This window comes from Meles meles, chromosome 19 (assembly GCF_922984935.1).
Source record: "Meles meles chromosome 19, mMelMel3.1 paternal haplotype, whole genome shotgun sequence".
NCBI classification, from domain to species: Eukaryota; Metazoa; Chordata; class Mammalia; order Carnivora; family Mustelidae; genus Meles; species Meles meles.
The window spans coordinates 53,234,723-53,261,797 of record NC_060084.1 but is presented as its reverse complement, the minus strand read 5'-3'; the positions used below and the strand labels follow the sequence as shown (position 1 = coordinate 53,261,797).

The 27,075-nt window shown below is 49.6% G+C and overlaps 2 protein-coding genes across 6 annotated transcripts; both read left to right on the top strand.

The window, feature by feature from the left end:
* Positions 1-353: 353 nt before the first annotated feature.
* On the top strand, positions 354-5,593 carry LOC123931312 (sialic acid-binding Ig-like lectin 14). Of its 4 annotated transcripts, XR_006816251.1 has the most exons (8): positions 354-425; positions 506-886; positions 1,110-1,385; positions 1,564-1,611; positions 3,704-3,961; positions 4,059-4,194; positions 4,329-4,646; positions 5,029-5,593. XR_006816251.1 is itself a non-coding variant. In XM_045988288.1 (7 exons), exons 1-7 carry the CDS (start codon positions 389-391, stop codon positions 4,396-4,398), a joined length of 1,206 nt encoding a protein of 401 aa, XP_045844244.1. In that variant the 5' UTR covers positions 354-388; the 3' UTR covers positions 4,399-4,927. The 4 variants fall into 4 exon arrangements, 3 of the variants coding, with proteins under 3 accessions (XP_045844244.1, XP_045844246.1, XP_045844245.1); XM_045988288.1 differs by lacking the exon at positions 5,029-5,593 and having other exon boundaries at positions 4,329-4,927; XM_045988290.1 differs by lacking the exons at positions 3,704-3,961; positions 5,029-5,593 and having other exon boundaries at positions 4,329-4,927.
* A 6,336-nt stretch (positions 5,594-11,929) lies between these two features.
* On the top strand, positions 11,930-26,107 carry LOC123931293 (sialic acid-binding Ig-like lectin 5). 2 transcript variants are annotated; one of them, XM_045988241.1, is made up of 9 exons: positions 11,930-12,001; positions 12,082-12,462; positions 12,686-12,961; positions 13,210-13,257; positions 13,889-14,146; positions 14,229-14,513; positions 14,733-14,832; positions 15,804-15,885; positions 24,770-26,107. In XM_045988241.1, the coding sequence occupies exons 1-9, from the start codon at positions 11,965-11,967 to the stop codon at positions 25,079-25,081; spliced, it is 1,779 nt and encodes a 592-aa protein (XP_045844197.1). In that variant the 5' UTR covers positions 11,930-11,964; the 3' UTR covers positions 25,082-26,107. The 2 variants fall into 2 exon arrangements, with proteins under 2 accessions (XP_045844197.1, XP_045844196.1); XM_045988240.1 differs by having other exon boundaries at positions 13,829-14,146.
* Positions 26,108-27,075: the final 968 nt, after the last annotated feature.

Genomic DNA, 27,075 nt, shown 5'->3' with positions numbered 1-27,075 from the left:
AGAGTCTGATTTCAACTAAGGTCGTGGTCTCAGGGTCCTGGGATGGAGCCCTGCGTGCAGCCCTGTGTCGGACTCCCCATTGACCGGGAGGGGTCTGCTTTTCCCTCTCCCTCTGCCCCTCCCCCTGTTGCACTAGGAAAGTGCCGCAGTTCTGGGGCCTTATCCTCCTAGCCAAGCCTCTCACCATCTGCAAATGGCAGGGAGGCAAGACGGGTAATTTCTCAGCCCCCTCCCCCACCCCCACCATGGTCCATGCTGCCCAAGTTCCCTTTGTCCCGTGACCATAGCTCTGACATGCAGCTTCCTGTTGGGGTTTCCTTGGCCTCACCTCCCGATTCGGGCCATTTCCTTCCCCGACAGAGGGACCTGAACGCCGGCTGGTGCAGACATGGTGCCCCTGCTGCTGCTGCCCCTGCTGTGGGGGGGTAAGTGGGCCAAGGGGGGGTGCTGGCGGGCACAGGTGGGGGTGCGCTGGAGCCACAGCTGAGCCTCCGTGTCCCCGCAGGGTCCCTGCAGGAGGAATGGGGGTACAAACTCCAAGTGCCGGACAGCGTGACCGTGCAGGAGGGTCTGTGTGTGCACGTGCCCTGCTCCTTCTCCTATCCCTGGAGCTCGTGGTCTACCCGTGAGAGGCCCTACATGTCCTGGTTCTGGAGTAGGGACAGCTCCTATGACTCTCAGCCTGTGGCTACAAATGATCCAACAAAAACGGTGAAGACAGAAACCTGGGGCCGGTTCGACCTCGTCGGGAAGCCCTCGGAAAACAACTGCTCCCTGAGAATCAGAGAGGCCAGGAGGAGCGACCAGGGACTCTACAAGTTCCAAATAGAGACAGACCATGGGAGATATATTTACAGAGATGCGCAGCTGAACCTGCAGGTGGCAGGTATGGCAGGGGCCCCAGGAGAGCTGTGGGGTGTGGAGACCCCCCTCTGAGAACAGGAGCAGGACACTGGAACATTCCCTGCTCCGGGTCTTGGGGCTGGGATGGTGGGAAGAGACATGGGGGCCCGGGGTCAGCTTGTGCCCTGAGGCCCTGGTCCCTGTCAGGGTCACACTCCGGGTCCCCAGCTCCCTGGGGCCCAGGCACCTGCCTCTGTCCTCCTCAGCCCTGACACAGGAACCCGACATCCACTTTCCGGAGCCCCTGAAGGCTGGCTATCCCACGAACCTGACCTGTAGTCTGCGGGGATCCTGCGAAGAACGAAGACCTCTCAGCTTCTTCTGGGTGGGGGGTGCTCTTGACTCGCTGGACCGCCGGACCCTCCGCTCCTCGGTACTGACCCTCACCCCGAGGGTGCAGGACCATGGCAGCAACCTCACCTGTCAGGTGCTCCTGCCTGTGGCAGGAACCGTGGCAAGAACCATCAGGCTCAATGTCTCCTGTGAGTGCTGGAGGGATGGCTGGGTCCCTCAGGGCAGTGGGGGGAAAGCGGTCAGTTCTGGGATCCTTTTTCCAGAGGAGACTGGGGGAAATTGGAAAGTCCATCCCTTCCACTTATGGGGCTCCTGGAACAAAGGGTCGAAGCCCACCCTGCCCCTCACCACATCTTCCCTCCTCAGACGCTCCACAGTTGATGACCATGCGCGTTTTGCAGGGAAACTACACAGGTAGGAAAGATCCTCTCGCCTGGGGTTGTGATGAGAACAGGGTCTGCCTGCTCAGGGCTCAGGGCTTGGAGATGAGACCCTCCCTCCCTCCTCAGCCCCTTGGGTCTCTGTCTGACCCCCCCCCCCCACCTCACCAGGGTCTTCCATTGTGGACCCAGGATTGCTTTCAGCTGCTGCCTCTTTTTTTCCTCTAGTTTGTGTGTATTATGTATGTTTCACTTTAATTGCATTCTAATCAACATGTACCAGTATTAGTTTCAGGTGGACAAAATAATGATTTGGCATTTGTTTGCACTGCAGAATGATCACCACAGTAAGTCTATGTAACATCCGTCATCACACATAGTCACAAATTTTTTTCCTTGTGATGAGAACGTCTGAGGTCTACTCTTAGGGACTTTCAAAGATACAGTCTAGCACTATTAACTATAGTCACCGTATGCGTTACATTCTCAGAAGAGGATGTAACTTATTTATTTTATAACTGAAGTTGGTGCCTTTTGACCTCCTTCCTTTTTTCATTAGCTGTACAGTTTATGGTTGTTTTCTTTTTAAAATGATTTATTTTTTCTCTTCACCTTAGAGAGATGGGGGAGAGGGGCAGAAGGGGAAGGGGAGAGTCTTTTTAAAATGTATTTTGTTTATGAATTTTTAAAAAAGATTTTATTTATTTATCTGACAGACAGATCACAAGTAGGCAGAGAAGCAGGCAGAGAGAGGAGGAAGCAGGCTCCCCGCTGAGCAGAGAGCCAGATGTGGGGCTTGATCCCAGCATCCTGGGATCATGACCTGAGCCAAAGGCAGAGGCTTAACCCACTGAGCCACCCAGGCACCCCTTGTTTCTGAATTTTTGAGAGAGAGAGTACACACGAGTAGGGGGAGGGTCAGAGGGAGAAGCAGGCTCCCCGCTGAGCAGAGAGCTGGAGGCAGGACCCTGGCTGGGATCATAACCCGAGCCCAAGGCAGAGGCTTAACCAACTGAGCCACCCAGGGAGCCCTAGAGTTTCTGTGTCATTGTAATAAAACAGACACAACGTAAAGCTTACTGTCTTCCCCATGTCTAGGCTAGAGCTCAGCCATGTTGGAGGCTTTCAGGCTGCGCCTGCAGAACTCTCTCCAACTTGCAAAACTTGGAGGCTTTCAGGCTGCGCCTGCAGAACTCTCTCCAACTTGCGAAACCGAAACTCTGCGCATCAGACACTGACTCTCCAGCCCCTCCCCCAGCCCCTGGCAGCCACCCTTCGGCTTCTCGCCTTCCACCTCTGTCTCTATGAGTTTTGCGGCTCCAGGTTCTGCTCCCCGCGCTTGAATTTCTGTCTGCGCTCCTTCGTGGCCGATCTCGTCGTCTTCTGTTGGACCTTTCCATGTTCTCAGTCCCCAGAGCTCCAGCCTGGACCCCTGTCGCTCTCTGTGTCCACTTTCCTGGGCATCCTCATTCTGTCCCCTGTCTCCCCCTGTGACCCATCCCTATGCTGACCCTGTCCTGGTGCCTCCCACAACTTTCTAGCCCGTCATGGGTCAGATGTGCTGCTGCGTCTGCTACTGACCCTGGCGGCGGTCTGGACCCCACGCTGGTAACTCCCCTTCTCACCAGCTGGCACCCATGAGTCCACGAGTCTCGAGAACTTCATTTCCCAAATCATTTCCCTCCTCTTGCCTTTGGCCCCAGGCCAGCTCCAATTTTCTCCTGGACCCTGGACCATTGCCTCAGCCTCCTGCTAGGCCTCCAGGCCTCCTGTCATCTCTCTGTGGCAGGCCGACCTGGCCCAGCAGGATCTTTGTAGACCCAGCGCTGATTCTGCATTTCCCCTGCTCATAGCCCCTACCTCTTCCCAGTAACCTCTGGGCAAAGCCCAGTGCCCTCAGCTGGGCTCCAGAATTTCTGACCCTGCCCTCTGTCCTGCGTGATCATGTCTCTGATGCTCCCTGTCGTCCCCGCCAAGCTCCAGGGACAAGTGCATTTCCGCCATCTGCCAGGCGGTCTCAGTTCCTGGCACATCTCCACCAGAGCTGCCCGCTTTGGCTCCGTGGGAAGAGGGAGGGAGAGATGTATCTCTGGGCTCCACCTGCTGGTGGTGACTCTCTTACCCAGTCCCGAAGATGCTGAACAATGGCATGTCACTGCCTGTCTTGGAGGGTCAATTCCTGAGCCTGGTCTGCATCGCTGACAGCAATCCCCCTCCCATGCTGAGCTGGTCCCGGGAGGGCAAAGCGCTGAGCCCCTCCCAGCCCTCGGCGCCTGGGGTCCTGGAGCTGCTCCATGTAGGGGTGGAAGATGGAGGGGAATTTTCCTGCCAGGCTCAGAACCCACTGGGCTCCCAGCGCATCTCCTTCAGCCTCTCTGTGCGCAGTGAGTTGTAATACAGGTTTGGGGTGGGGGAGGGGCAGCCTGGTCAGGTGTTTGGGGTCTGGGGACAGAGCTTTAGCCTCTGGACTTCCTTCCGCAGGAAGCCCCTCTTCCTGCAACTGTGTGACTGAGAAGCAGGAGGGCTCCTGGCCCCTGGTCCTCACCCTGATCAGAGGGGTCCTCATGGGAACTGGCTTCCTCCTCACCTATGGCCTCACCTGGATCTACTACACCAGGTGAGCAGGCCCATCCCTCTCCCGCGAAGTCTGCTGACTGGGCCCGAGTTCCGGGTGGGGCTGAGCCGTCCCATCCTGCCTGGAGTTAGAACTACATGCCGGCCTCTGATCTGAGACCCGTTTTGGTTCTGCAGGTGTGGGGACCCCCAGGGATCGGGGCCGAGAGGCCTGAGTGAGCCTCTCTCCTTCTCAAGACGGGACTGAGGTGTGGACCCAGAGCCCAGGGGGGACAGATATGAGACGTCATGGTCAGCTTCTTCCTGGAACCTCTCAACTCAAACCTTCTCCACTGTACCCCTGGACTTTAATTTGGGGAGGTGAAGGAGCGGTGACACAGAGAGGCCAACACCATCAGAAGTTACTACTTACATTTCCCAAGGAAACAGGGCATGCCACGCCATGCAGGGCCACGGGGGAAGAAGCACCATGTTTTGGCTGGGAGGCAGAAGCAGGTACAGGGGAGGCCTCGCAAAAGCCTTTCCTGGGGTTTGTGTGAGAAAGACAAGGCCAGGAGTGTAGTTCAGGATCAGCTAGTCTGAGTAATTCTGGGGGGCCTTGACCTCAAGGGGTGGCTCTAGTTGTCTGCTCCTGTCCTTGGTGATTTAGGGCAAGGTTCGTGAGTTACAGAAAAGTGGCATCTGGGTGGCTTGGTTGGTTGAGCATCTGCCTTCAGCTCAGGTCATGATCCCATGATCCCAGAGTCCCCGGATCCAGCCCCGCATCAGGGCAGGGAGCCCGCTTCTCCCTCTCCTCTGCCCCTCCCCCTGCTTGTGCTCTCTCTGTCTCTCTGCCTCTCTCTCCAAATAAATAAATAAAATCTTTTTTTTTTTAAAGGGTGTTTGGTGTACACAAGCTGGGGATTGGTTAGTTTGATCTGAAAGGTGAGCTCCCGGCAGAACTCTTTGCCATCTCTAAGAACTGGCTGGCCCTAGGAGGCCCGTCTCTCCCCAGATGGCAAGCTTTTTAAGAAAAAAAGGAAGTAAAAAATCTGATGAAAAACACCTTAGCTGATGCCCCCTTGCTTCTGCCTAGGGCCAGTCTCCATCTGCTCAGCCCACCTCTCCTTGCTGGCTCTGCCCACCCTCCCCTCCACCCTCCTCCTCTCCATCCCCAGCCCTGCCCCTCTAAGGGAGCTCCCCAGGCTTCCTTCCCATGACCTGCTTAACCCCTGAGTGTCTGGTCTCCCAAACTTCCCTCTCAGTGTGGACGGCAGTGCACGGTAGAGTCAAGATTACAGCTTTTGTTTCCCAGATGAAAGACACCTACCTCATAATAATTGCTACAGAACATCACATTTAATTATAAATAAAAGTTTTATTAAAAATGCAACATAATGGGGCGCCTGGATGGCTCATTGGATTGAGCCACTGCCTTCGGCTCAGGTCATGATCTCAGGGTCCTGGGATCGAGCCCCGCATCGGGCTCTCTGCTCCGCAGGGAGCCTGCTTCCTCCTCTCTCTCTGCCTGCCTCTCTGCCTACTTGTGATCTCTCTCTCTGTCAAATAAATAAATAAAATCTTTTAGAAAAAATGCAACATAAAAATTGATTTTACTGTTTAATGTCTCTGTGGAAGTTTCGAGAGCAAAACTATGTCTCAAACTTCTATCCTTTTTTTGTTGAATGTGGTCTGAAGAAGACTTTTTATGTATTCATTATGTTTGGAGGTCTAACTTTTTTTTTTTTTTAAGATTTTATTTATTTATTTGACAGACAGAGATCACAAGTAGGCAGAGAGGCAGGCAGAGAGAGAGGAGGAAGCAGGCTCCCTGCAGAGCAGAGAGCCCGATGCGGGGCTCGATCCCAGGACCCTGGGATCATGACCTGAGCTGAAGGCAGCGGCTTAACCCACTGAGCCACCCGGGCGCCCCTGGAGGTCTAACTTAAATTGATTAAATAATCAAATTTAAGGAGTACAACTAGATGAATGCTTACCTGTGTGCACACCCTTGCTTCCAACACCAAGTTCAACATACAGATTCCATCCCCCCTACCCACGGGGGTGAGGTCCCACCACTGAGATGGGAAGGATAGGCAGTGGGCAGGCAACTCTGGTGGAGATGGGCCAAGAATTGAGGCCCCCTGGCAGATGAAGGGGAGCACACCTGTACCTGTAACTTGGCGGGGATGACCGGGAGCACCAGAGACATGATCACGGCGGGACAGAAGGCAAGGTCAGAAATTTTGGAGCCTCGAGCACCGTGCTGAAGTTGTTGGGCTTTGCCCCGGGCTCCTTCAAGTCAGCGGAGTCATACGCATGACAACTCCCTCTTTTCTGTTGATACAGATCCGTATTGCCAGTTTTGGGGTGCTATGTAAGTGGACTCAAGCATTACATATGCATTAGGGTCTGAATTTTTTCTCCCAGTTTTACATTTTTCAGATTTATCTATATTGTTATATGTATCAATAATTCATTTTTGATTTTGGTATTGTTTTTGTTTTATTTTTAAATTTTATATAAAATGAATTAATTACCATACAGTGTAATATTAGTTTCAGAGGTAGAGTTTAGTGATTCATCAGTTATAAATAACACCCAGTACTCATTCCATATCGTGCCCTCCTAATGTCCATCACCCAGTTACCTCTTTCCTCCAGCTACCAGTTACCCACTCCGGCAACCTTCAGTTTGTTTTCTATGATTATATGGTTTGTATATTATGGTTATATGGTATATATTATATATTATGATTATATGTTTCCTATGATTATATGGTTTGATATTATGGTTTGTCTCCCTCTAATTTCATCTTGTTTTATTTTTTCTTCTCTTCCCCTATGATCCTCTGTTTCATTTCTTAAATGCCACATATCAGTAAGCTCATATAATTGTCTTTCTCTGATTGATATATTTCACTTAGCATAATACTCTCTAGTTCCATCCATGTTGTTGCAAATGGCAAGATTTCATTTCTTTTGATGGCTGCCTAGTATTCCTTTGTATATATATACCACATCTTCTGTATCCATTCATCTGTTGATGGACATCTAGGTTCTTTCCATAGTTTGGCTATTGTGGACATTGCTGCTGTAAACATTGGGGTGTCAGTGCCCCTTCAGATCACTGTTTTTATCCTTTGGGTAAATACCCAGTAGTGTGATTGCGGGGTCGTAGGGTAGCTCTATTTTCAATTTTTTTTGAGGAACCTCCATGCTTTTTTCCAGAGTGGTTGCACCAGCTTGCATTCCCACCAATAGTGTAGGAGGGGTCCCCTTCTCTGCATCCTCACCAATATCTGTCATTTCCTGACTTGTTAATTTTAGTCATTCTGACTGGTGTGAGGTGATATCTCATTGTGGCTTTGATTTGTGTTTCCTGGATGGCGAGTCATGTTGAGCACTTTTCCATGTGTCTTTTGGCCATTTGGATGTCCTGTTTTGCTTTTAATTAGTATTCCATGTGTGAATATCCCAGTTGTTTATTCTAAATTACAATGACTGCATTTGTTTCTGGTTTTTGACTTTTCAGAGAGATAGCAACATTCCTTGTTCATCAGGACCATAGAACCACAAGTGAACAACAGCTGTTGGGTCCCCCAATAATGGGTCCATGATTAAAGGAGCGAGACTAATACAAAGCAAAGGTCAAGCAAAGCTTTATTTCACGCCAAGCACCAAGAATCAGGCTGGACGTTTGGGGCCATACCTCTTACAGAGAGGGAGACCTCTCTCTGTTTCACAGACTAACTTTTAAGGGCAAAGGCCATGCGGTTGGGCCTGGCCACGCAGAGGTGGCCAAGAGATTGTAATACACACAGAAAGCTGCACGGTCATGTTAGGTCACATATAAGTGACCAGTTGAATTACAATTTACCCTATAGTAGATATTTGAACCAGCGTATCACCTTGGTCAGAATTGGTGCCCAAAAGGTGCCCAAAGGGAGGGGGCCCATACTCCTTGGTAACCAGGGAGACAGTATGCATCCCCACACTGATCGAATGTCTCCACCTGGCCTGACCCACCCTTGTATTTGGGCTTTGTTACCTGGGGCTGGTTTTCGGGACTTGTTTTTAAGTAAGTTTCCCTGGGGGGCTGGGGGTGAATCAATTTAAGTTTTACAACAAAATGGCAGTTCAACCGGGGTGGGGACACTCGGGCTGAATAGGCCCTTACACAACAATAAGATGAAATCATTCCAAACAATTCCCGTTTGTCTTTCGAAAGCATGCTTTGTCTAAATCTCCCTTTCTGGGGCGCCTGGGTGGCTCAGTGGGTTAAAGCCTCTGCCATAGGCTCAGGTCATGGTCTCCGGGTCCTGGGATCGAGCCCCTGCGTTGGGCTCTCTGCTCTGCAGGGATCCTGTTTCTCCCCGTCTCTCTCTCTGCCTGACTCTCTGCCTACTTGTGATCTCTCTCTGTCAAATAAATAAAAAAAATCTTTAAAAAATAAATAAATAAATCTCCTTTTCTATACAGACTGGGGGAGAGGGACTCCAGAGAGTATAGTCATGTTAATGAAATTCACTGCTTTAAACTGTGAACTAGACGGTTCTGGGTAAGCTGTTATGGACACCAGCAGACAATAAAGAAAACTTCAAACCCAGAATAGCATGCACCCCGACACCTGGACGGCTCCAATCCATACTTGTAATCTGGATCACAGTGCAATTGCTCGCTTTCCAGTTAAACACATTGCCAAAATCTTTCAAAGCAGACTTCTGCTTAGAAATTCAAATGAAGGGTGCCTGGGTGGCTCAGTGGATTGAGCCGCTGCCTTCGGCTCAGGTCATGATCTCGGGGTCCTGGGATCGAGCCCCCGCGTCGGGCTCTCTGCTCCGCGGGGAGCCTGCTTCCTCCTCTCTCTCTGCCTGCCTCTCTGCCTACTTGTGAGCTCTCTCTCTGTCAAATAAATAAATAAAATCTTAAAAAAAAAAAAGAAATTCAAATGAAAACACTAAATCATAAAAAGCATTGGCCTGTTATGTACTGTCTGACAGGCTCCAATATTCTGGGTGCCAGAAGGTAATTCTCTCTCAGTTGTTAGTGAAAAGGTGAGTCTTGTATACACTAAAAAGGTGATGTTACCAGATTGTAGTGTCACCTGTCAAAACACAAATATCTTTAAAAAAATCTAGAATGCAGGGGCGCCTGGGTGGCTCAGTGGATTAAGCCGCTGCCTTCGGCTCAGGTCATGATTTCAGGGTCCTGGGATCGAGCCCTGCATCGGGCTCTCTGCTCCGCAGGGAGCCTGCTTCCTCCTCTCTCTCTGCCTGCCTCTCTGCCTACTTGTGATCTCTCTCTCTGTCAAATAAATAAATAAAATCTTAAAAAAAAAATCTAGAATGCAAGTGTCAATAAACACTCACGATGAAGGGCCATCAGAATTCAAAAGCGAGCAAAATCCACATAAACTAACTCGTACTAATCTGAGAAATCAATATAATGTATATGTAACTTGAAAAACACTGTCTAGTTGATGAGGGAGCAGGAGGCCGGCTGAGGACAAAGCAAAAGCTGGCACCGTGCACCCTTTCTCCACCCGCTCCCCTCGGTAATAAGTGTGACATTCCTCAGGCACCCCTGGCTGCCCTAAAAGAAAAACAAATAGTTAACGTGCAGAGATCACAATCCTGCAAGGCAGGAGTCTCCCTTGGTTTACAAATGTCCTTGAGACTTACAACAAATAGCCCCATTTCCAGAGGCAAATAACTCAGTTCCTCCAGCCCTAACATCACCCTCCCCTCCATAAACAAAACTGAAGGAGGCTGAGGTAGAAGGATAAGTAAATAAAGTTAAATTTCTTCTAAACCTAAATCTCACTCACAAGGACGCCTGATAGGAGGAACGTGACATTCCACCAGGAGACTTCCCAACTGTCTGCATGTTAATGCCTCATTAGACGGAAAATGGCCTTGGCTTGATAGTAACCAGGCCTCCAATATCCTGACAGTCTTCCTTACCCTGATAGGCCTCCTGAACACCCCCTTTGTCCTCACCTACCCAACTCCTGTGTATATAATCAGCCACTCCTCACATCCCTGGGGCAGCAGCTCTTTCTGCCCATGGGTCCTGTCCTGTGCTTTAATAAACCACCATTTTGCACCAAAGACGTCTCAAGAATTCTTTCTTGGTCATCGGCTCCGGACCTCACCCCACTGAACTTCACCTAGGTTCTAGAACTTCATCATAGCTAGTCGTTAATTTCTAGCTAAATGATGACAGGTCATTCCAGCATATACGTTTCTCTTCCTGTGATATTTGTTTGTTCTGGCAAGACTCCAAGAAGTCAGCGCAGCAAAAGGCAGCCCTGAGGCAATTGCTTCAAATTTGCATTCCAGCATATACGTTTCTCTTCCTGTGATATTTGTTTGTTCTGGCAAGACTCCAAGAAGTCAGCGCAGCAAAAGGCAGCCCTGAGGCAATTGCTTCAAATTTGCCAGATAATAAGTCCCAAGATTGCAATCATCACTAACAGGACAAGCGCCAGAATATAGATGTTCTTGTGAGAATTTTTTCTGATAGTAAAGAGTTTGCTGTAACTGACCAGCGGTTCTGCCGCGTGCACCTTTGAGCTTTCACACTGGCTTCTATGCTGTCGTTGGGTCACCTTGGTCATGGATCGTCATGGCCCAATCTTTTTTTTTTTTTTAACATTTTATTTATTTGGGGGGGGCGGAGCATAAGTGGGGGGTAGGGTCCGAGGGAGAAGCAGGCTCCCTGCTGAGCTAGAAGCCTGATGCAGAACTCTATCCCAGGACCCTGGGATCATGACCCAAGCCGAAGGCAGAATAATCTCCTTTTCCTTTTCAACCATTCTTCCCTGCACACCTTAGAAATCCTTCCCGCTCCAGAGAAGTCACTCAGGAGGCATCTTTCTGAAGTTCCCAGTTCAGTAATTCATTTGTTTCCTTGGCAAGCTGATTGCTGGAATATTGCAACTGTTGCAGGTTTTCCTCTGGTTGCTTGAGTCCCACTTACTTCCTCGTTGGCTCATCAGATTCTTTTTTTTTTTTTTAATTCCTTTTTTAAAGACTATTTATTTTTTTATTTGAGATACAGAGAGAGAGAATGAGAACGAGAAGGTCAGAGGGAGAAGCAGACTCCCCACGGGGCGGGGAGCCCGATGCGGGACTTGATCCTAGGACTTGATCCTAGGACTCCGGGATCATGACCTGAGCCAAAGGCAGTTGCTGAAGCAACTGAGCCACCCAGGCGCCCGGCTCATCGGAGTCATTATCTGAGTGGTGGTTCCGCAGATCGGCTGGATGCGGCAGCTGTGGATCTGGATGACTGTTGAAATCCTGGAGCTGGGGCTCAGCGGGCTCCAGGTGTGATCTGTGTCCAAGGGACTGTACGATATGATGAGGAACTAAGACCCAAGGGCCCTGCAGGGCATTCCCCGAAGCAGCCCCGGGACTGGACGCAGAGGCTGATGGCGAACTGGGAAGAGAAAGGGCTGGGGGAAGGGGCTGAGGCTGGCCGCACCCTCCCTGTTTCTCTTTTCTAGCTGCTCTGGCCCTTCGCTGACCTCACTCTCGATTTAAACATCATTTGGAAGGTGTTCAAGTCCGGATTCACATCTGGACGAGCATCCCAGCCTTCGGGGGTGGGGGGTCTTGGTGTTCTCACCTGCTGTGTCAGATGCAGAGGTGAGACATGGTAATTTCTCAGCCCCCTTCCCCCTCAGTGCCCGGTCCTGGCCAAGTTCCCTTTCTGCAGTGACCACAGCTCTGACACACAGCTTCCTGTTGGGGTTTCCTTGGCCTCACCCCCCGATTCGGGCCATTTCCTTCCCCGACAGAGGGACCTGAACGCCGGCTGGTGCAGACATGGTGCCCCTGCTGCTGCTGCCCCTGCTGTGGGGGGGTAAGTGGGCCAAAGGGGGGTGCTGGCGGGCACAGGTGGGGGTGCGCTGGAGCCACAGCTGAGCCTCCGTGTCCCCGCAGGGTCCCTGCAGGAGGAATGGGGGTACAAACTCCAAGTGCCGGACAGCGTGACCGTGCAGGAGGGTCTGTGTGTGCACGTGCCCTGCTCCTTCTCCTATCCCTGGAGCTTGTGGTCTACCCGTGAGAGGCCCTACATGTCCTGGTTCTGGAGTAGGGACAGCTCCTATGACTCTCAGCCTGTGGCTACAAATGATCCAACAAAAACGGTGAAGACAGAAACCTGGGGCCGGTTCGACCTCGTCGGGAAGCCCTCGGAAAACAACTGCTCCCTGAGAATCAGAGAGGCCAGGAGGAGCGACCAGGGACTCTACAAGTTCCAAATAGAGACAGACCATGGGAGATATATTTACAGAGATGCGCAGCTGAACCTGCAGGTGGCAGGTATGGCAGGGGCCCCAGGAGAGCTGTGGGGTGTGGAGACCCCCCTCTGAGAACAGGAGCAGGACACTGGAACATTCCCTGCTCCGGGTCTTGGGGCTGGGATGGTGGGAAGAGACATGGGGGCCCGGGGTCAGCTTGTGCCCTGAGGCCCTGGTCCCTGTCAGGGTCACACTCCGGGTCCCCAGCTCCCTGGGGCCCAGGCACCTGCCTCTGTCCTCCTCAGCCCTGACACAGGAACCCGACATCCACTTTCCGGAGCCCCTGAAGGCTGGCTATCCCACGAACCTGACCTGTAGTCTGCGGGGATCCTGCGAAGAACGAAGACCTCTCAGCTTCTTCTGGGTGGGGGGTGCTCTTGACTCGCTGGACCGCCGGACCCTCCGCTCCTCGGTACTGACCCTCACCCCGAGGGTGCAGGACCATGGCAGCAACCTCACCTGTCAGGTGCTCCTGCCTGTGGCAGGAACCGTGGCAAGAACCATCAGGCTCAATGTCTCCTGTGAGTGCTGGAGGGATGGCTGGGTCCCCCAGGGCAGTGGGGACTGTGTCCGTGTGTGTGTGTGTGTCCGTGTGTGTGTCCATGTGTGTGTGCGCGCGCGTGTGTGTGTATGCACATGCACTTTGGGAGTGTAGGTGGGGAGTGGACAAGGACAGCATTCCCCACTTTCCCTGTGGTCCCCTACCCCACCTTGGGTGCTGGGTCAATCTTCAGGTCTGAGGCAGGGCCTTATCTTTCCATCTTTCCAGATGCTCCCCAGAATCTCACCGTCAGCATCTTCTCCAGCAATGTCACAGGTAGGAAAGAACCTGTCTTCTTGGGGACTGGGACCTGGCCCTGGGGTGGGAGTAGGGGGTCAGCTCCCAGCAAAGGGGAGGGCATCATAGCTTGAATGGGATCAGAAGGGGAAAAGCAAAAATAAAAATCAGCAGCCCCCCACCTCCCACGGTGCACGCACCTGCATTCCCACGCACCCATGCTCACACATGCACGCGCACACTAACTGCTCGAAGCCTGTTTCACCTCACAAAGGCACGCCTCTGGCTTCCTGCCTACCCCGCCACCCCAGCCTCCATCCTATTTCCTGCTGCATTCACTGAGTGAAGCCACCAAGCTGTCCAGCGTGTCCCAGTGGGACACTGAGCCTCCGCTAAAGATACGAGGTGCAGACACATGAGGTCAAACTCTTTGGGGCGTAAAGCCAGCCTTTCAGCCCTGTCGGAACTGAGTCATTGGGTCAAGGAAGGAGAGGGAAATGCCAACCAGCTCCTGCGAAGGAGGGAGGAAGGAGACTGCCAGCCTCCCACAACTGGAGCGGGTGCTCTCGCTCTCTCGCTCTTTCTCTCTCTCTGCATCTCTCTCCCAAAGCCCTGAAGATTCTGGAAAACGGCTTGACCATTCTCACCCAGGAGGGCCAGCCTCCAAAAGCCCTGAAGATTCTGGAAAACGGCTTGACCATTCTCACCCAGGAGGGCCAGACTCCACAGCTGCACTGTGTTGCTGATGGCAACCCCCCAGCCCAGCTGAGCTGGGTCCTGGGGGGACAGACTCTGAGCCCCTCCCAGCCCGCAGACCCTGGGATCCTGGAGCTCCCTCAGATACAAATGGAGCATGAAGGAGACCTCATCTGCCAAGCCCAGAACCCGCTGGGCTCCCTGCAGGTCTCCCTGAATCTCTCTGTGGTCTGTGAGTGTGGGGACCCCTGGGGGCAGGCTGCCTGGGGCCTGGGGAGCAGCGGCACCGCTGACCCTTCCCCTTTCTCCCACAGACCCCCCTCGGCTGCTCAGCCTCTCCTGCTCCTGGGAGGGCGAGGGGCTGCGCTGTAGCTGCTCCTCCCGAGCCCAGCCGGCCCCCTCCCTGCGCTGGCGGCTGGGGGAGGAGCTGCTGGAGGGGAACCACAGCAACGCCTCCTGGACCGTCACCTCCAGCTCTGCGGGGCCCTGGGCCAACAGCTCCCTGAACCTCAGTGGGCCGCTGGGCTCCGGCCCCACACTCAGCTGCGAGGCCCGGAATGACCACGGGAAACAGAGCGCCGCGGTCCTGCTGCTCCCAGGTCCGGGAGCTGTCAGGGGCAGAGGTGTAGGAGGGGGGAGTCTGGATCCTAGAAAAGAAGGTCTGGGGGTGGGGCTGGGGTCTGCACAGGGGGCGATTGGTGGGAAAGGGTGCTGCTCCGTCTCCCGCCTAAGCTGGCCCTTCAGCAAGTTCTGCGAGGAGGTAGGAGAGCGTGAAACAGGGTCCCGGAAGTGAGTCTCACCATGCCTCTTCCCTGCAGGGAAACCAGCGCTCCTGGCAGGAGTCGTGCCCGCAGCTCTTGGAGGTGCCGGTGCTATGGCTCTGCTGTCCCTAAGTCTGTGCCTCCTCTTCTTTTGCGCGTAAGTCATTGTCCGGGGGAGGTACAGGGAGTGCGGAGAGAGGTCACTCAATCCCAGAAACGCAGAGCTGAGCAGAGTAGCTCCAGGGGGCATTTCTTCTGGGGGATGAGGGCTGCATGGAGATACCGCTCCCACACATTTACAGGGTACAGTTCAGTGGCTTTTAGTTTATCAGAGCTGTGCATCCATGACCACAATTCTAGGACTTTTTCAGCAGCCCCCAAATGAAAAAGAAACCAACAAAAGAAACCCTTTTCTCCTTGATTTTCATCCTGGCCCCATCCTCCCCCAGTGCTAGGCAACCGTCAGTCTCCTTTCTGTCTCTCTGCCTTTGCCTCTTATTGTGGACATTCTGTGTTAGGTGGAGGCATGCAACACGGGGTCCTTCGTGACTGACCTCGTTCACTTAGCATGTCTTCAAGGATCCTGCATGTTGTGGAATGTGTCAGTACTTGGTCCTTTAAAAAAAAAAAAAGATTTTTATTTATTTATTTGAGAGAGAGTGAGCACGAGTAGGGGGGTAGAGGCAGAGGCAGAGGGAGAAACAGATTCCTCACTGAGCAGGGAGCCCAAGTGGGGCTTGATCCCTGGACCCTGGGATCATGACCTGAGCTGAAAGCAGACGCTTAACCAGCTGAGCCCAATACCTCATCCTTTTTTATCTCCATATGCCGTTCCATTGCAAGGATGGAGCCCATTTTGTTTGTCACTCGTGTATTGATAGACATTTGGGCTGTCACGAAGAACGCTGCTATGACCACTCGGGCCCAAGGGTTTATGTGTTAGGGGCATCTTTAGTGATGAAGTTGGGTCTGGCTAAACCTCTGCTCACCCAGGGGGACAAATGCTTACGTGCAGGTCAGGAAGGTCTGAGGCTGGTTCCAGGGTCTGGACGCCCTCTCACCAGGGAGCGGGCAGCCAGCCCATGTGAGCCTGAGCCGTGGCTGCAGCGTGCTGCTTTCTCCCCTTAGAGTGAAAGCCCGCAGGAAGCAAGCATCCGGGAGCCGAGAGGGCCTGGATGACGAAGATCCTGTCATGGGTACAGTGGCCTGGGTGAGTGATGCTGGCGTCCTCTCGTGTAGTTGGGGGGCTTGTTGGGCTTGTCCCTTCCGAGGCCAGATGGGGGCTCCCAGCGTTTCCCCGCCCCTGCTCTGCCCTGGTCTCCTGGAAGGACACCTGGGAGTTGCCCTCCCTTCTGTTCTTCACCTTCCTCTCCCAGACCCAGTGGCCCTCTGGTCACCTCTTGTTCCATCCCCACTGATCCGCCTTTTCTAGACACAGCCTGATGGAACCTCTCCCAAACTCTATTGCTTTCCAGCCATTTTGGGAGTTTCAACGATGTTGTTTAGAGAATCGAGTCACGTTCCCTGGTCTGATATTTAAAATCCTTCTAGAGGTCTCCCAGATGGCCACTCCAGCCTTCGTCCTGCTGTGGTCCAGCCACACTGGCTTTCTAACGGTCTCCATACACACCTGCTCCCCTATGACTTGGAGACTTTCCATGTAGTTCCTCCAACCTCCTATCCCCGTTTCCACCAGACCACCTCGTGTGATCGCCCTTCCAGCTCCGGGACCACCACCGTCTGCTCGGGGAAGCTTTTGCCATCTCCCTCCCTGCCAGTGTCTGTGTCTCTCCCGTAGAGAGAGCTCCGTGTCCATCCCTGTCTGGAGGGGCACCTTAACACAACATCACTGCCTTTGCCTGTCTCTGCCCTGTTGTATTTGTGACTTTGAGGGCAGGGGGCTACAGTTGTCTCTCACTCCATCCATGTGCAACATGTCCCCTCTCAACTCTTACAAAATTGCACCCATGTTGCTCTAAATGGAGTTATCCAAAATGCTTGATTCGTGACCAACCCCTTATTGCAGGAACAAGCATTGTTCATTTGTGCTTACTCCTTTTATTCCTGATATGATAAGCAGCTGTGACCCTACTATCCAACCGAAGACCTCAAACACTGACCCTAATTTCCATCTGCTCAAGTTGTTCCGCTGAGTCTTTTCTTGCTAGTGTTATCCCAGGGACGTATGCCTGAAAGAGTCGCTGTTTAGTTTCATTGTTTCTGCACCAACAAAGGTGGTCACATTCTGTGCATTCTTGGACTTGCTTTTGTAGACCCACTGCCGTGAGTTACGTCATGGAGAATCATCTGTGTTGGGGGACGTTGCCGCTGTCTGTTTCATTTTACGATTATGTCTATTGCCTAAGGTCCCATTGCTGGACATTTGTGTTGTTCCAGACGTTCTGGTTCATATCTCATTGCATTCACATGCAAGAGATTTTCTTCATTGTTACATAAGAATTTAATTACTAGGTGGGAGGGTATGTGAATGTTCTGATTGATCAGGTTTTCCAGAGCAAACGCATCCATTTATACATCCATCTATGCCTATCAGATGCTGTTGGCCTATAATCTCTGTAGCGCTTGGTTGTCTAATTGTTTTTTTCCATCTTGCTATCTCACTCTGGTATTGATTTGCATTTCTTTGGTTGTCAATGAGGATGAAAGTGTCTGCCTTCTCTGGTATATGAACACCTCCTCTCTAAAATGCCTGGTCCCATCTGTAGCCCATTTTCCTATTGGGTGTTCGACTTTGTTATTGAATTTATTGGAGAGTTTTATACCTTTTCATACTACCTTTTCCTCCATTATATGCATTGTAGATATCTTCTCCAGTGAGTAACTTGTTTTCACTTTTTAAAGGTGACCTTGATGAAGGTTAGTTCTTAATTGTAATATAACCATATTCAACAATCTCTTCTTTTCTGTTGAGTGACTTTGGGTCTCATTTAAGAAAATCTTTATTACCCTAGGATTAGAAAGATATTCAAGTATAGTTTCGTTAAAAAAAAAAAAAAGATTTTATTGGGGCACCTGGGTGGCTCTGTTGTTAATGTCTGCTTGGTCTCAGGTCATGATCCTGGAGTCCTGGGATGGAGCCCCATGTTGGGTTCCCTGTTCAGAGGGAAGCCTGCTTCTCCCTCTTCCACTCCCCATGCTTGTGCTCTCTCTCCCTGAAAAATAAAGAAATAAAATCTTTTTTATTTAAGATATTATTCATTTATTTGACAGAGAGAGAGACAACAAGGGAGGGAACACAAGCAAGGGGAATGGGAGAGGGAAAAGCAGGCTTCCCGCCAAGCAGCGAGCCTGATACAGGGCTCTATCCCAGGACCCTGAGATCATGACCTGAGCAAAAGGCAGACACTTAAATGACTGAGCTATCCAGGTGCCCCCTTTATTTCATTTTTTTAAAGTAGACTCATGCCTAATATGGAGCTCGAACTCACAACCCTGAGACCAAAAGTCACATGCTCTACCGACTGAGCCATCCAGGCGCCGCTGTCATGCATCAGAATTCTGTACGTGTGTGGGCCTCTCTCTGTGGCCTGTACTCTATTCCAGTGGTCAATTTAACTGTCTCTGAGACAGAACTGTCTTTAGAGGCAAGGCAGCAGAATCTAATGATTCAAGACCAACTTCTGATATCTGATAGAACAAGATTCCCTCCTTAATTTTCTTTAATAAGGTCTTGGCTATTCTTGGCCTTTCGCTGTTCTATTTTTTTTTTTTTTTAAGATTTAATTATGGGGACGCCTGGGTGGCTCAGTTGGTTAAGCCGCTGCCTTTGGCTCAGGTCATGATCCTGGGGTCCTGGGATTGAGTCCCGCATCGGGCTCCTTGCTTGGCAGGGAGCCTGCTTCCTCCTCTCTCTCTGTCTGCCTCTCTGCCTGCTTGTGTGTACTCTCTCTCTGACAAATAAATAAAATCTTTTTAAAAAGAAGATTTAATTATGTATTTATGAGAGATTCTGTATGTATGAGAGAGACACAGCGAGAGAGGGAACACAAGCAGGGAGAGTGGGAGAGGGAGAACCAGGCTTCCCACTGAGCAGGGAGCCTGATGTGGGATTCGATCCCAGGACCCAGGATCATGACCTAAACTGAAGGCAGATGTTTAATGACTGAGCCACCCAGGCATCCCATTGCCAATCTATTTAAACATTAGAACTAGTTTATCACATTCCAAAAAGTCCTCCTATTGTTGTTTTTATTGGAATTACATTGAATCTGTAGATCAACTTGGGAAGAATTTACTTATTTATAAATTCAGGTCTTCTTGTCCACAAAAACAGATATTAGTTTCTGTTTTTTCCAAGAAAGATGTAGAATTCCTTCAGACAGTTCTTGCAAACCTTTTATTTTACTTCCTTCATAACTAGCTTTGTTAGTATTACAAATGTTATCTTTTTAAAAATGCATTTTCTAATCATTAATCAATGATACACAGAATGAAAACATTTGTTAAAAATTTGGGGCTCCTGGGTGGCTCAGTGGGTTAAGCCTCTGCCTTCAGCTCAGGTCATGATCTCAGGGTCCTGGGATCAAGCCCTGCATTGGGCTCTCTGCTCAGCAGGGAGCCTGCTTCCCCACCCCCTCTCTCTGCCTGTCTCTCTGCCTGCGTGTGACCTCTTGTCTGTCAAATAAATAAATTAAATCTTTAAATCTTTAAAAAGAATTTACGAAGCGTTGGGATGCCTGGGTGGCTCAGTCGGTTGCGCGGCCAGCTCTTGATTTGGGCTCAAGTCATGATCTCAGGGTCATGAGATCGAGCCCTGCACCAGGCTCTGTGCTCAGCGTGGAGTCTTCCCCTAACTCTCTCTCCCTTTCCTCCTCCCCCCATCCCAGCTCTCACACACATGCACACAGGCTTTCTCTCTCTCTCTCTAATAAATAAATAAATCTTTAAAAAAAATTATGAAGCGTTAGGACACCTGGCTGGCTCAGTGGGAGGAGTATGCAACTTTTGATCTCCGGGTCATGGATTCGAGCCCCATGTTGGGTGTAGAGATTACTAAAAAATAATAATAATAATAATAATAACCTTCAAAAAAATTATAGGAAGCATTTTAGAATTTAAAAAAAATTACAAATTGGTGTGTCATTTAGATTCTTAGTGGTTTGGTAGCTGAAGCATTTTTAGATCTACTCATAACCCTGCTGCACCACAGTTTTACAGAGAGATACCGTCTGAAAAATTTGTGGTATTCTTGTTTTTTAACCCTTACGGCTAGCTGAATCGAAGTAGCTGAACGTGATACAAATGTAATGTCATTTCCTTCAAGAATCAACTTGTCCTTTTGGCCTTCAGGTACTGCATCCTCTGCAGACATATATTTCCTCTAAGAGATTTCATATCTCATTAAGTGACTCATTCTCCTGAATCAGTGGTAGGAAAGTGAGCACACTCAGACTCTGTTTTCTGGTCACTGAGGTCTGTGTCACAAGGAGTGTGGGTAGTGGGTGGCGGAAGAGTCAGCAGTAGCCAGTTCCTTAATGTGTCCACGCAGCTTCTCCTTCTACTTTCTACCGTGGTGGGGCCGAACACCCCTGCAGAGTTCTTCTGGGATCCACTGTAAATGTTCGTCTCTTCCAGTGACACCCAGCTCTTTGGGGGTGCTGGTCTGGATGCTGAGAATTGTCTTCGTTCTCTCTGTAGATACAGCAACGTGTGAAAAGCAATTACAAATGTATTGATCTTATATTCTTCCAGCTTGCTAAACTCTCGTGTTAGTTTTCTTTTTTTTTTAAGATTCTATTTTTAAGTAATCTCTACAACCATTGTGGGGCTCAGACTTACAAACCCTGAAATATAGAGGTGCATGGTCCACTGACTGAGCCAGCCAGGCACCCCTAAGTTCCCTTGTTAGTTCTAATAATTTGTATATAGACATTGAAGTATTTTTTAACAGGTTTTTAAAAAAATTAACATGTAATATATTACTGGTTTCATAGGTACAGCTCAGTGATTCATCGGTCTTATATAACACCCAATGCTCATTACATCTCATGTCCTCCTTAATGCCCGTCCCCCAGTTACTGCATCCCCCCACCCCCACTCCTCCAACAACCCTCCGTTTGTTTCCTACGATTCAGTCTCTTATGGTTTGTCTCCCTCTCTGATTTCTTCTTGCTTTTTTTCCTCTCTTCCCCTATGATCCTCTGTTTTGTTTCTTAAATTCCTCATATCAGAGAGATCATATGATAATTCTTTCTCTGACTTATCTTGCTTAACATAATACCCTCTAATTCCATCTACATCACTGCAAATGGCAAGATTTCATTTCCTTTGATGGCTGCATAGCATTCCATTGTGTATATATACCACATCTTCTTTATCCATTCATCTGTTTTTGTTTTTTTTTTAAGATTTTATTTATTTGACAGAGAGAGATCATAAGTAGGCAGAGAGGCAGGCAGAGAGAGAGGAGGAAGCAGGCTCCCTGCTGAGTGGAGAGCCCGATGTGGGACTCGATCCCAGAACCCTGAGATCATGACCTGAGCCAAGGCAGTGGCTTAACCCACTGAGCCACCCAGGCGCCCCTATCCATTCATCTGTTGATGGACATCTAGGTTCTTTCCATAGTTTGGCTATTATGGACATTACTGCTATAAACATTTGGGTACACGTGCCCCTTTGGATCACTATATTTGTATCTTTAGGGTAAATACCCAGTAGTGCAATTGCTGGGTCATAGGGTAGCTCTATTTTTGACCTTATTTATTTATTATTATATCATTTTTTAAGATTTTATTTGTTTACTTGACAGACAGAGATCACAAATAGGCAGCAAGTGGGGGTGGGGAGGGGGGAAGCAGCCTCCCTGCTGAGCAGAGAGCCCGATGTGGGGCTTGATCCCAGGACTCTGGGATCATGACCCGAGCTGAAGGCAGAGCTTAACCCACTGAGCCACACAGGCGCCCCTATTTTCAACCTTTATTTAAAAAACATTTTATTTATTTATTTGACAGAGAGAGAGAGATCATAAGTAGGCAGAGAGGCAGGCAGAGAGAGAGGGGGGAAGCAGGCTCCCCGCTGAGCAGAGAGCCCGAATAGGGGCTCTATCCCAGGACCCTGAGACCATGACCTGAGCCAAAGGCAGAGGCTTAACCCTCTGAGCCACCAGGTGCCCCTATTTTCAACTTTTTGAGAATCTCCATGCTGTTTTCCAGAGTGGCTGCACCAGCATGCCTGCACCAACAGTGTAGGAGGGTTCCCCTTTCTCCGAATCCTTGCCAACATCAGTCGTTTCCTGACTTGTTAATTTTAGCCATTCTGACTGGTGTGAGATGATGGTATCTTGTTGTGGTTTTGCGTTGTATTTCTGCGATGCAAATGATATTGAGCACTTTTTCATGTGTCTGTTGGCGATTTTAACAGGCTTTTTTTTTTTTTTTTTCAATTTAAAAATTATCCCGGGGCACCTTCTGGCTCAGTCGGAAGAGCCTGTGAGTCTTGATCTCAGGGTTGTGAGCCCACATATTTTAGAAATACTCTATCCTCTAGCTTCCATTTTTTTCAATATTTCATTTTCTCCTTCTTAAGGAGATATTCCTTAAGATAATATTCCATTTTCTCCTTCTGAAAAAATTAATATCTCTCTTATATCCAACAAAAAAACTTTAGTGTTCTTTTATATACCTCTTGTTCTCCTTTCCCTCCACTTTCCAAGATCTTGGTGCTTTTTCTAGAGCTTCATTTTCCATTCTGGGTTATTATGAACATACTTAGCATTTTAAAATTTGGTCTTTTGGGGCGCCTGGGTGGCTCAGTGGGTTAAAGCCTCTGCCTTTGGCTCAGGTCATGATCCCAGGGTCCTGGGATCAAGCCCTGCATCGGGCTCTCTGCTCAGCGGGAAGCCTGTTTTCTCCTCTCTCTCTCTCTCTGCCTGCTTGTGATCTCTGTCTGTCAAATAAATAAATAAAATCTTAAAAAAAATAAATTAATAAAATAAAATAAAATAAAATTTGGTCTTTTAAGATACAGCCACACATTTTACTGGGGTATTTTGTCACTTTTGTACCCCAGATTTATTGCATCATTTTCAGGTTTTGTTACTTTTATTTGAATTCTTCCTCCCAATCTGCTTTCAATATGGGTTTTCTTGTGTTAAGTCTTCTGAGGACTTGTGCGTTTGAAATTTTTTTTTCATACTCCTACATTTGAATTTCATTTGGCAGGATATAATTTCTAGGTTCAAACTGATGTTCCTTCCGTGATTTATTTTATTACTTTATCTTATTTATCCTTTAAGGAATCTTTATACCCACATGGGACTCAAACTTGCAGCCCCAAGATTAAGAGTCATAAGCTCTACGCACTGAGCCAGCCATGCACCCTCTTCCTCCAACGCTTTCAACACTGTACTCTCTTGTTTCTTGTACCCAGTGTCGTGGTTAAGAAAGGTTATGTCTAGGGACACCTGGGTGGCTCAGGTGATTAAGTTTCTGACTCTCGATTTCAGCTCAGATCATGATCTCGGGACCGTGACATCTGACCCCATGTCAGGCTCTGCGCTCACTGGGGAATCTGCTTGAGATTCTCTCTCCCTCCCCTTCTGCCCCTCCCCCTGCTTGCACACACGCGCTCTCTCTGCCTTGCTCAAAAAAAAAAAAAAAAAAGGAAAGAAAAGAAAAAGAAATTTTATGTCTTTATGAATCTTGCACATTTCTAAGCGATCCACTCATTGTCACTGGAAACTTTTACATTTTTCTCTTCGGGTTTGATATTCTTTTTTTTTTTTTTTTTTTTTTTTAAGATTTTTGTTTGTTTATTTGACACACACACAGAGAAAGAGCACAGAGTGCCCACACAAGCTAGGGGAGTGACAGGCAGAGAGAGAGGGGGAGAAGCAGGCTCCCTGCTGAGTAAAGAGCCCGATGCGGGGGCTTGATCCCAGGACCCTGAGATCATGACCTGAACTGAAGTCAGTCACTTAACCCACTGAGCCACCCAGGCGTCCCCAGTTTTGGTATTCTTAAAATTTACTGTGCTGTATTAGGGTATATGGTTTCCCTGCTCTTTTTATTTTTTAATTTTTAAATTTTTAAGATTTTATTTATTTGACAGAGGTCACAAGTAGGCAGAGAAGCAGAAAGAGAGAGAGGAGGAAGCAGGCTCCCCAGTGAGCAGAGAGCCCTATGTGGGGTTCTATCCCAGGACTCTGGGATCGTGACCTGAGCCGAAGGCAGGGCTTTAACCCACTGAGCCACCCAGGTGCCCTTCCCTGCTCTTTTTTTTTTTTTTTTTAAGATTTTATTTATTTCTTTGACAGACAGAGATCACAAGGAGGCAGAGAGGTAGGCAGAGAGAGAGGAGGAAGGAGGCTCCCTGCTGAGCAGAGAGCCGGATGTGGAGCTTGATCCCAGGACCCTCTGCTTTAACCCACTGAGCCACCCAGGTGCCCCATTCCCTGCTCTTTTTAAAATCTTCCAGGCCTTTTTCAGCTGAGTTGGTTTATCTTTCTTCAATTCTGGGAATTTTATCTTTATTTTGTCTGAGTATTTCCTCCTTTTTTAATTTCTAATAACACAACAGAACTCATTTTGTTCCTGGCTCTGCTGGTGACTAGAGGGCAAGTTACTTTACCTTCTCCCACCTCAGTCTCCCTAATCTGTAAAATGGGGGAAATCAGTATCCTTCACACTGTGGGGATTAAACGTGATTAGTAAGCCTTCAATATGGTCTAATCAGTTGTAGCATTACAGAATTTTATTTTATCTAATTTTTTTTTTTTTGCCTTACAGAATTTTATTTTATTTTTTTAAGATTTTATTTATTTATTTATTTGAGAGAGAGCATGAGTCGGGGGAGGAACAGAGGAAGAAGCAGGATCTCTGCTGAGCAGGGAACCCAATGCAGGACTCAGTCCTGGGACTGGGACCCTGGGATCATGAGCTGAGCTGAAGGCAGATGCTTAACCGACTGAGCCAGGCAGGTGCCCCAGCATTACAGGATTTTAAATGGATGAGTGAAGCATTGGATTTGTAGGAAGTGTGTGTGAATAGGAGGATGAATGAATGAATGAATAAATGTCCCATTATCCCATACTTGCCTTATTCCTTCTCTGACTCCCTTGTTTCTCCTTTACTCAGGGTTCCAGGCAAAAGTCCTGTCCAGACAGCCCCCCAGCCCAAGCAATCTCTACTGGGGATGCCCCTCCCTCAGGGGAGCAACAGGAGCTCCATTATGCCTCCTTCAGCTTTCACGGGATGAAGCTGAGGGAGCCTAAGGATGAGGAGAGCGCCGGCACCAGCGACTACGGGATGAAGCTGAGGGAGCCTAAGGATGAGGAGAGCGCCGGCACCAGCGACTACTCAGAGATCAAGACAAAGGAGGACGGCTTAGAGCTTGGGGCTGGCCCGAGGAATCGCAGCTCCTGGGGTAGAGGAGAAGTCAGGCACTAATCAGCAAAGCGTGTGGACCCCTGTGGCAATATGAACAGGAAGGACTGGCCGAGCCTCCCCAGGTAGAGCTGACTTGGGCTCTAACGTAGGCTGCCAAGGAAGTCATTTCATCTTTCTGTGCCTCAGTTTCCCGTTCTGTAAATCAGAGATCGCGCATTCTGCCTCAGAGGTGGTTGTGGACATCAAAGAAATTAACACACAGAAATCAACCAACAAAAGTCCCGTCTCAACTGCCTTACCTGTGCTCAGTACCTACTGCTCTCTCTTCTTTGGACAGAAAGATAATTGGCAAGTTACCCTGAGGCTCAGGATGACCAGGCCTGGAGCACAGGGTAGCAACCTGCTGGTGTCATTCTCCTTCCCAGAGCTCTTCAGGGGCCCCCCAGGGAAAGACCAGTCGCTCAGCCTCGTGTTTGCTTCATTACATATGTGCCTCTTATCATCTCTGTGGAGTCTTCTCATCCCACTAGTACTTGTCAATTCTTCCAGCACATTCCTTCACCTCCTGACCTCCAGTCCCTTCCCTGTCTCACGGATGGGCCCCACAGCGATGTGTCCAGCAGCCAGAGAGCTGACCACGGGTCTCCTGCACAACTGCCTTCAAGGCTCTCTAGCCTTAGACAATACATCACGAGCGTTGGCTGCCCCCGGCTGTTAAAGTCCATCACGCCTCCCTGCTAACTACTGTTGGAATAGAAACCATGGACCCGAAGTGGAGACACTTGCCCCCACAACTGAGCAAACCAAGCGTAACAGCAGTCTCAACCTCTCCCAGAAATGTGGCCTTTCAACAGAGGATCTGAAATTTCCTGATCAGCCCTGCTGAGGTCACCAGCAGGGTGAGAGCTTCCCCCAAAAGATGGCCCTATCTGAAAAAAAAACTTATCTTTTGATAACAACTCCCTTGCCCCACCCTCCTGCCTATAAAAACTTTCCCATATGTACGTGCAGCCCTTCGGAGTGCCTGTTTCTTTACGGGGCGGGATGCTGCCCGATTCAGGAGTCATGGAATAAAGCCAATTACATCCTCAGATTTACTCGGTGGAATTTTTGTTCCTTGGCACCGCTCATCTGCACTTCTCTCTGCTTTCTTCCTTACAACCTCTGTGTTGTTCCAGCCCATGGCTGTGCAGTTTGAGACCCCCTCCCCTGGAGGCCTTGCCTCTTCGCTTCACCTGGCGTCCAGGGGCTGGTCCTTCGCCCTGAGTCCTTGCACGCACAGCGGCTCAGAGCCTGGACGGAAGAAGGAGCTCATTCTCGAATATCCTGTAAAGTTGGACTAACTTCTTCTTTTTTTTTTTTTTTTTCTCAAGAAAGCACTAGAACGAAAGCAGCTGAAACTTCCCCAGAAGCACTGTCATGCCGGTGCCCAATGAGATTTTCTGAGCTTTCCTGATCTTAAGTGCCTGACATTAAGCTTTTAATTAAGGTACAAAATGGAAATTTTTCTAGAAGGAGGTAGGGCAAGAAAGTTATAGCAAGAGAAAAGGATTGGTCCAGGCTAGGCTGCTTTCCCTTGTGTGGGGAGGTGAAGGTAAGGGGTCTCCTCCTAAGATCATCTCATCTTCTTTTGGGGGATGGAGGGGCCCTTGTGGCAGACTCTTTGGCGCTGATCAGAAAATTCCTGACTGACCAGCTAGGACTGTGTCTCTGGGGAATGACAGAGGATGTCAACCGCCTCCACTTTGACCTCAGTCTGTACTTTTTGTTTTGAAGTAGGCTCCGTGCCCAGCATGAAGCCCAGCCTGGGGCTTGAACTCACCACCCTGAGATCAAGACCTGAGCGGAGGTCAAGAATTGGACCCTTCACGAGACGGAGCCACCCAGGCGCCACCTCAGTCTGTACCTCAGTCTGTACTTTCTAATTGATTAAGTTCTTCATTCCAGCTTATCTCTGAACTCAGGCAAGAGACCTTGGAGGAGGGGGGAGCAGCCCATGATGGGAAGTGAAACTACCCCCTCGACCAATAAGCACTGCCTTGAGCCAGCGAGAC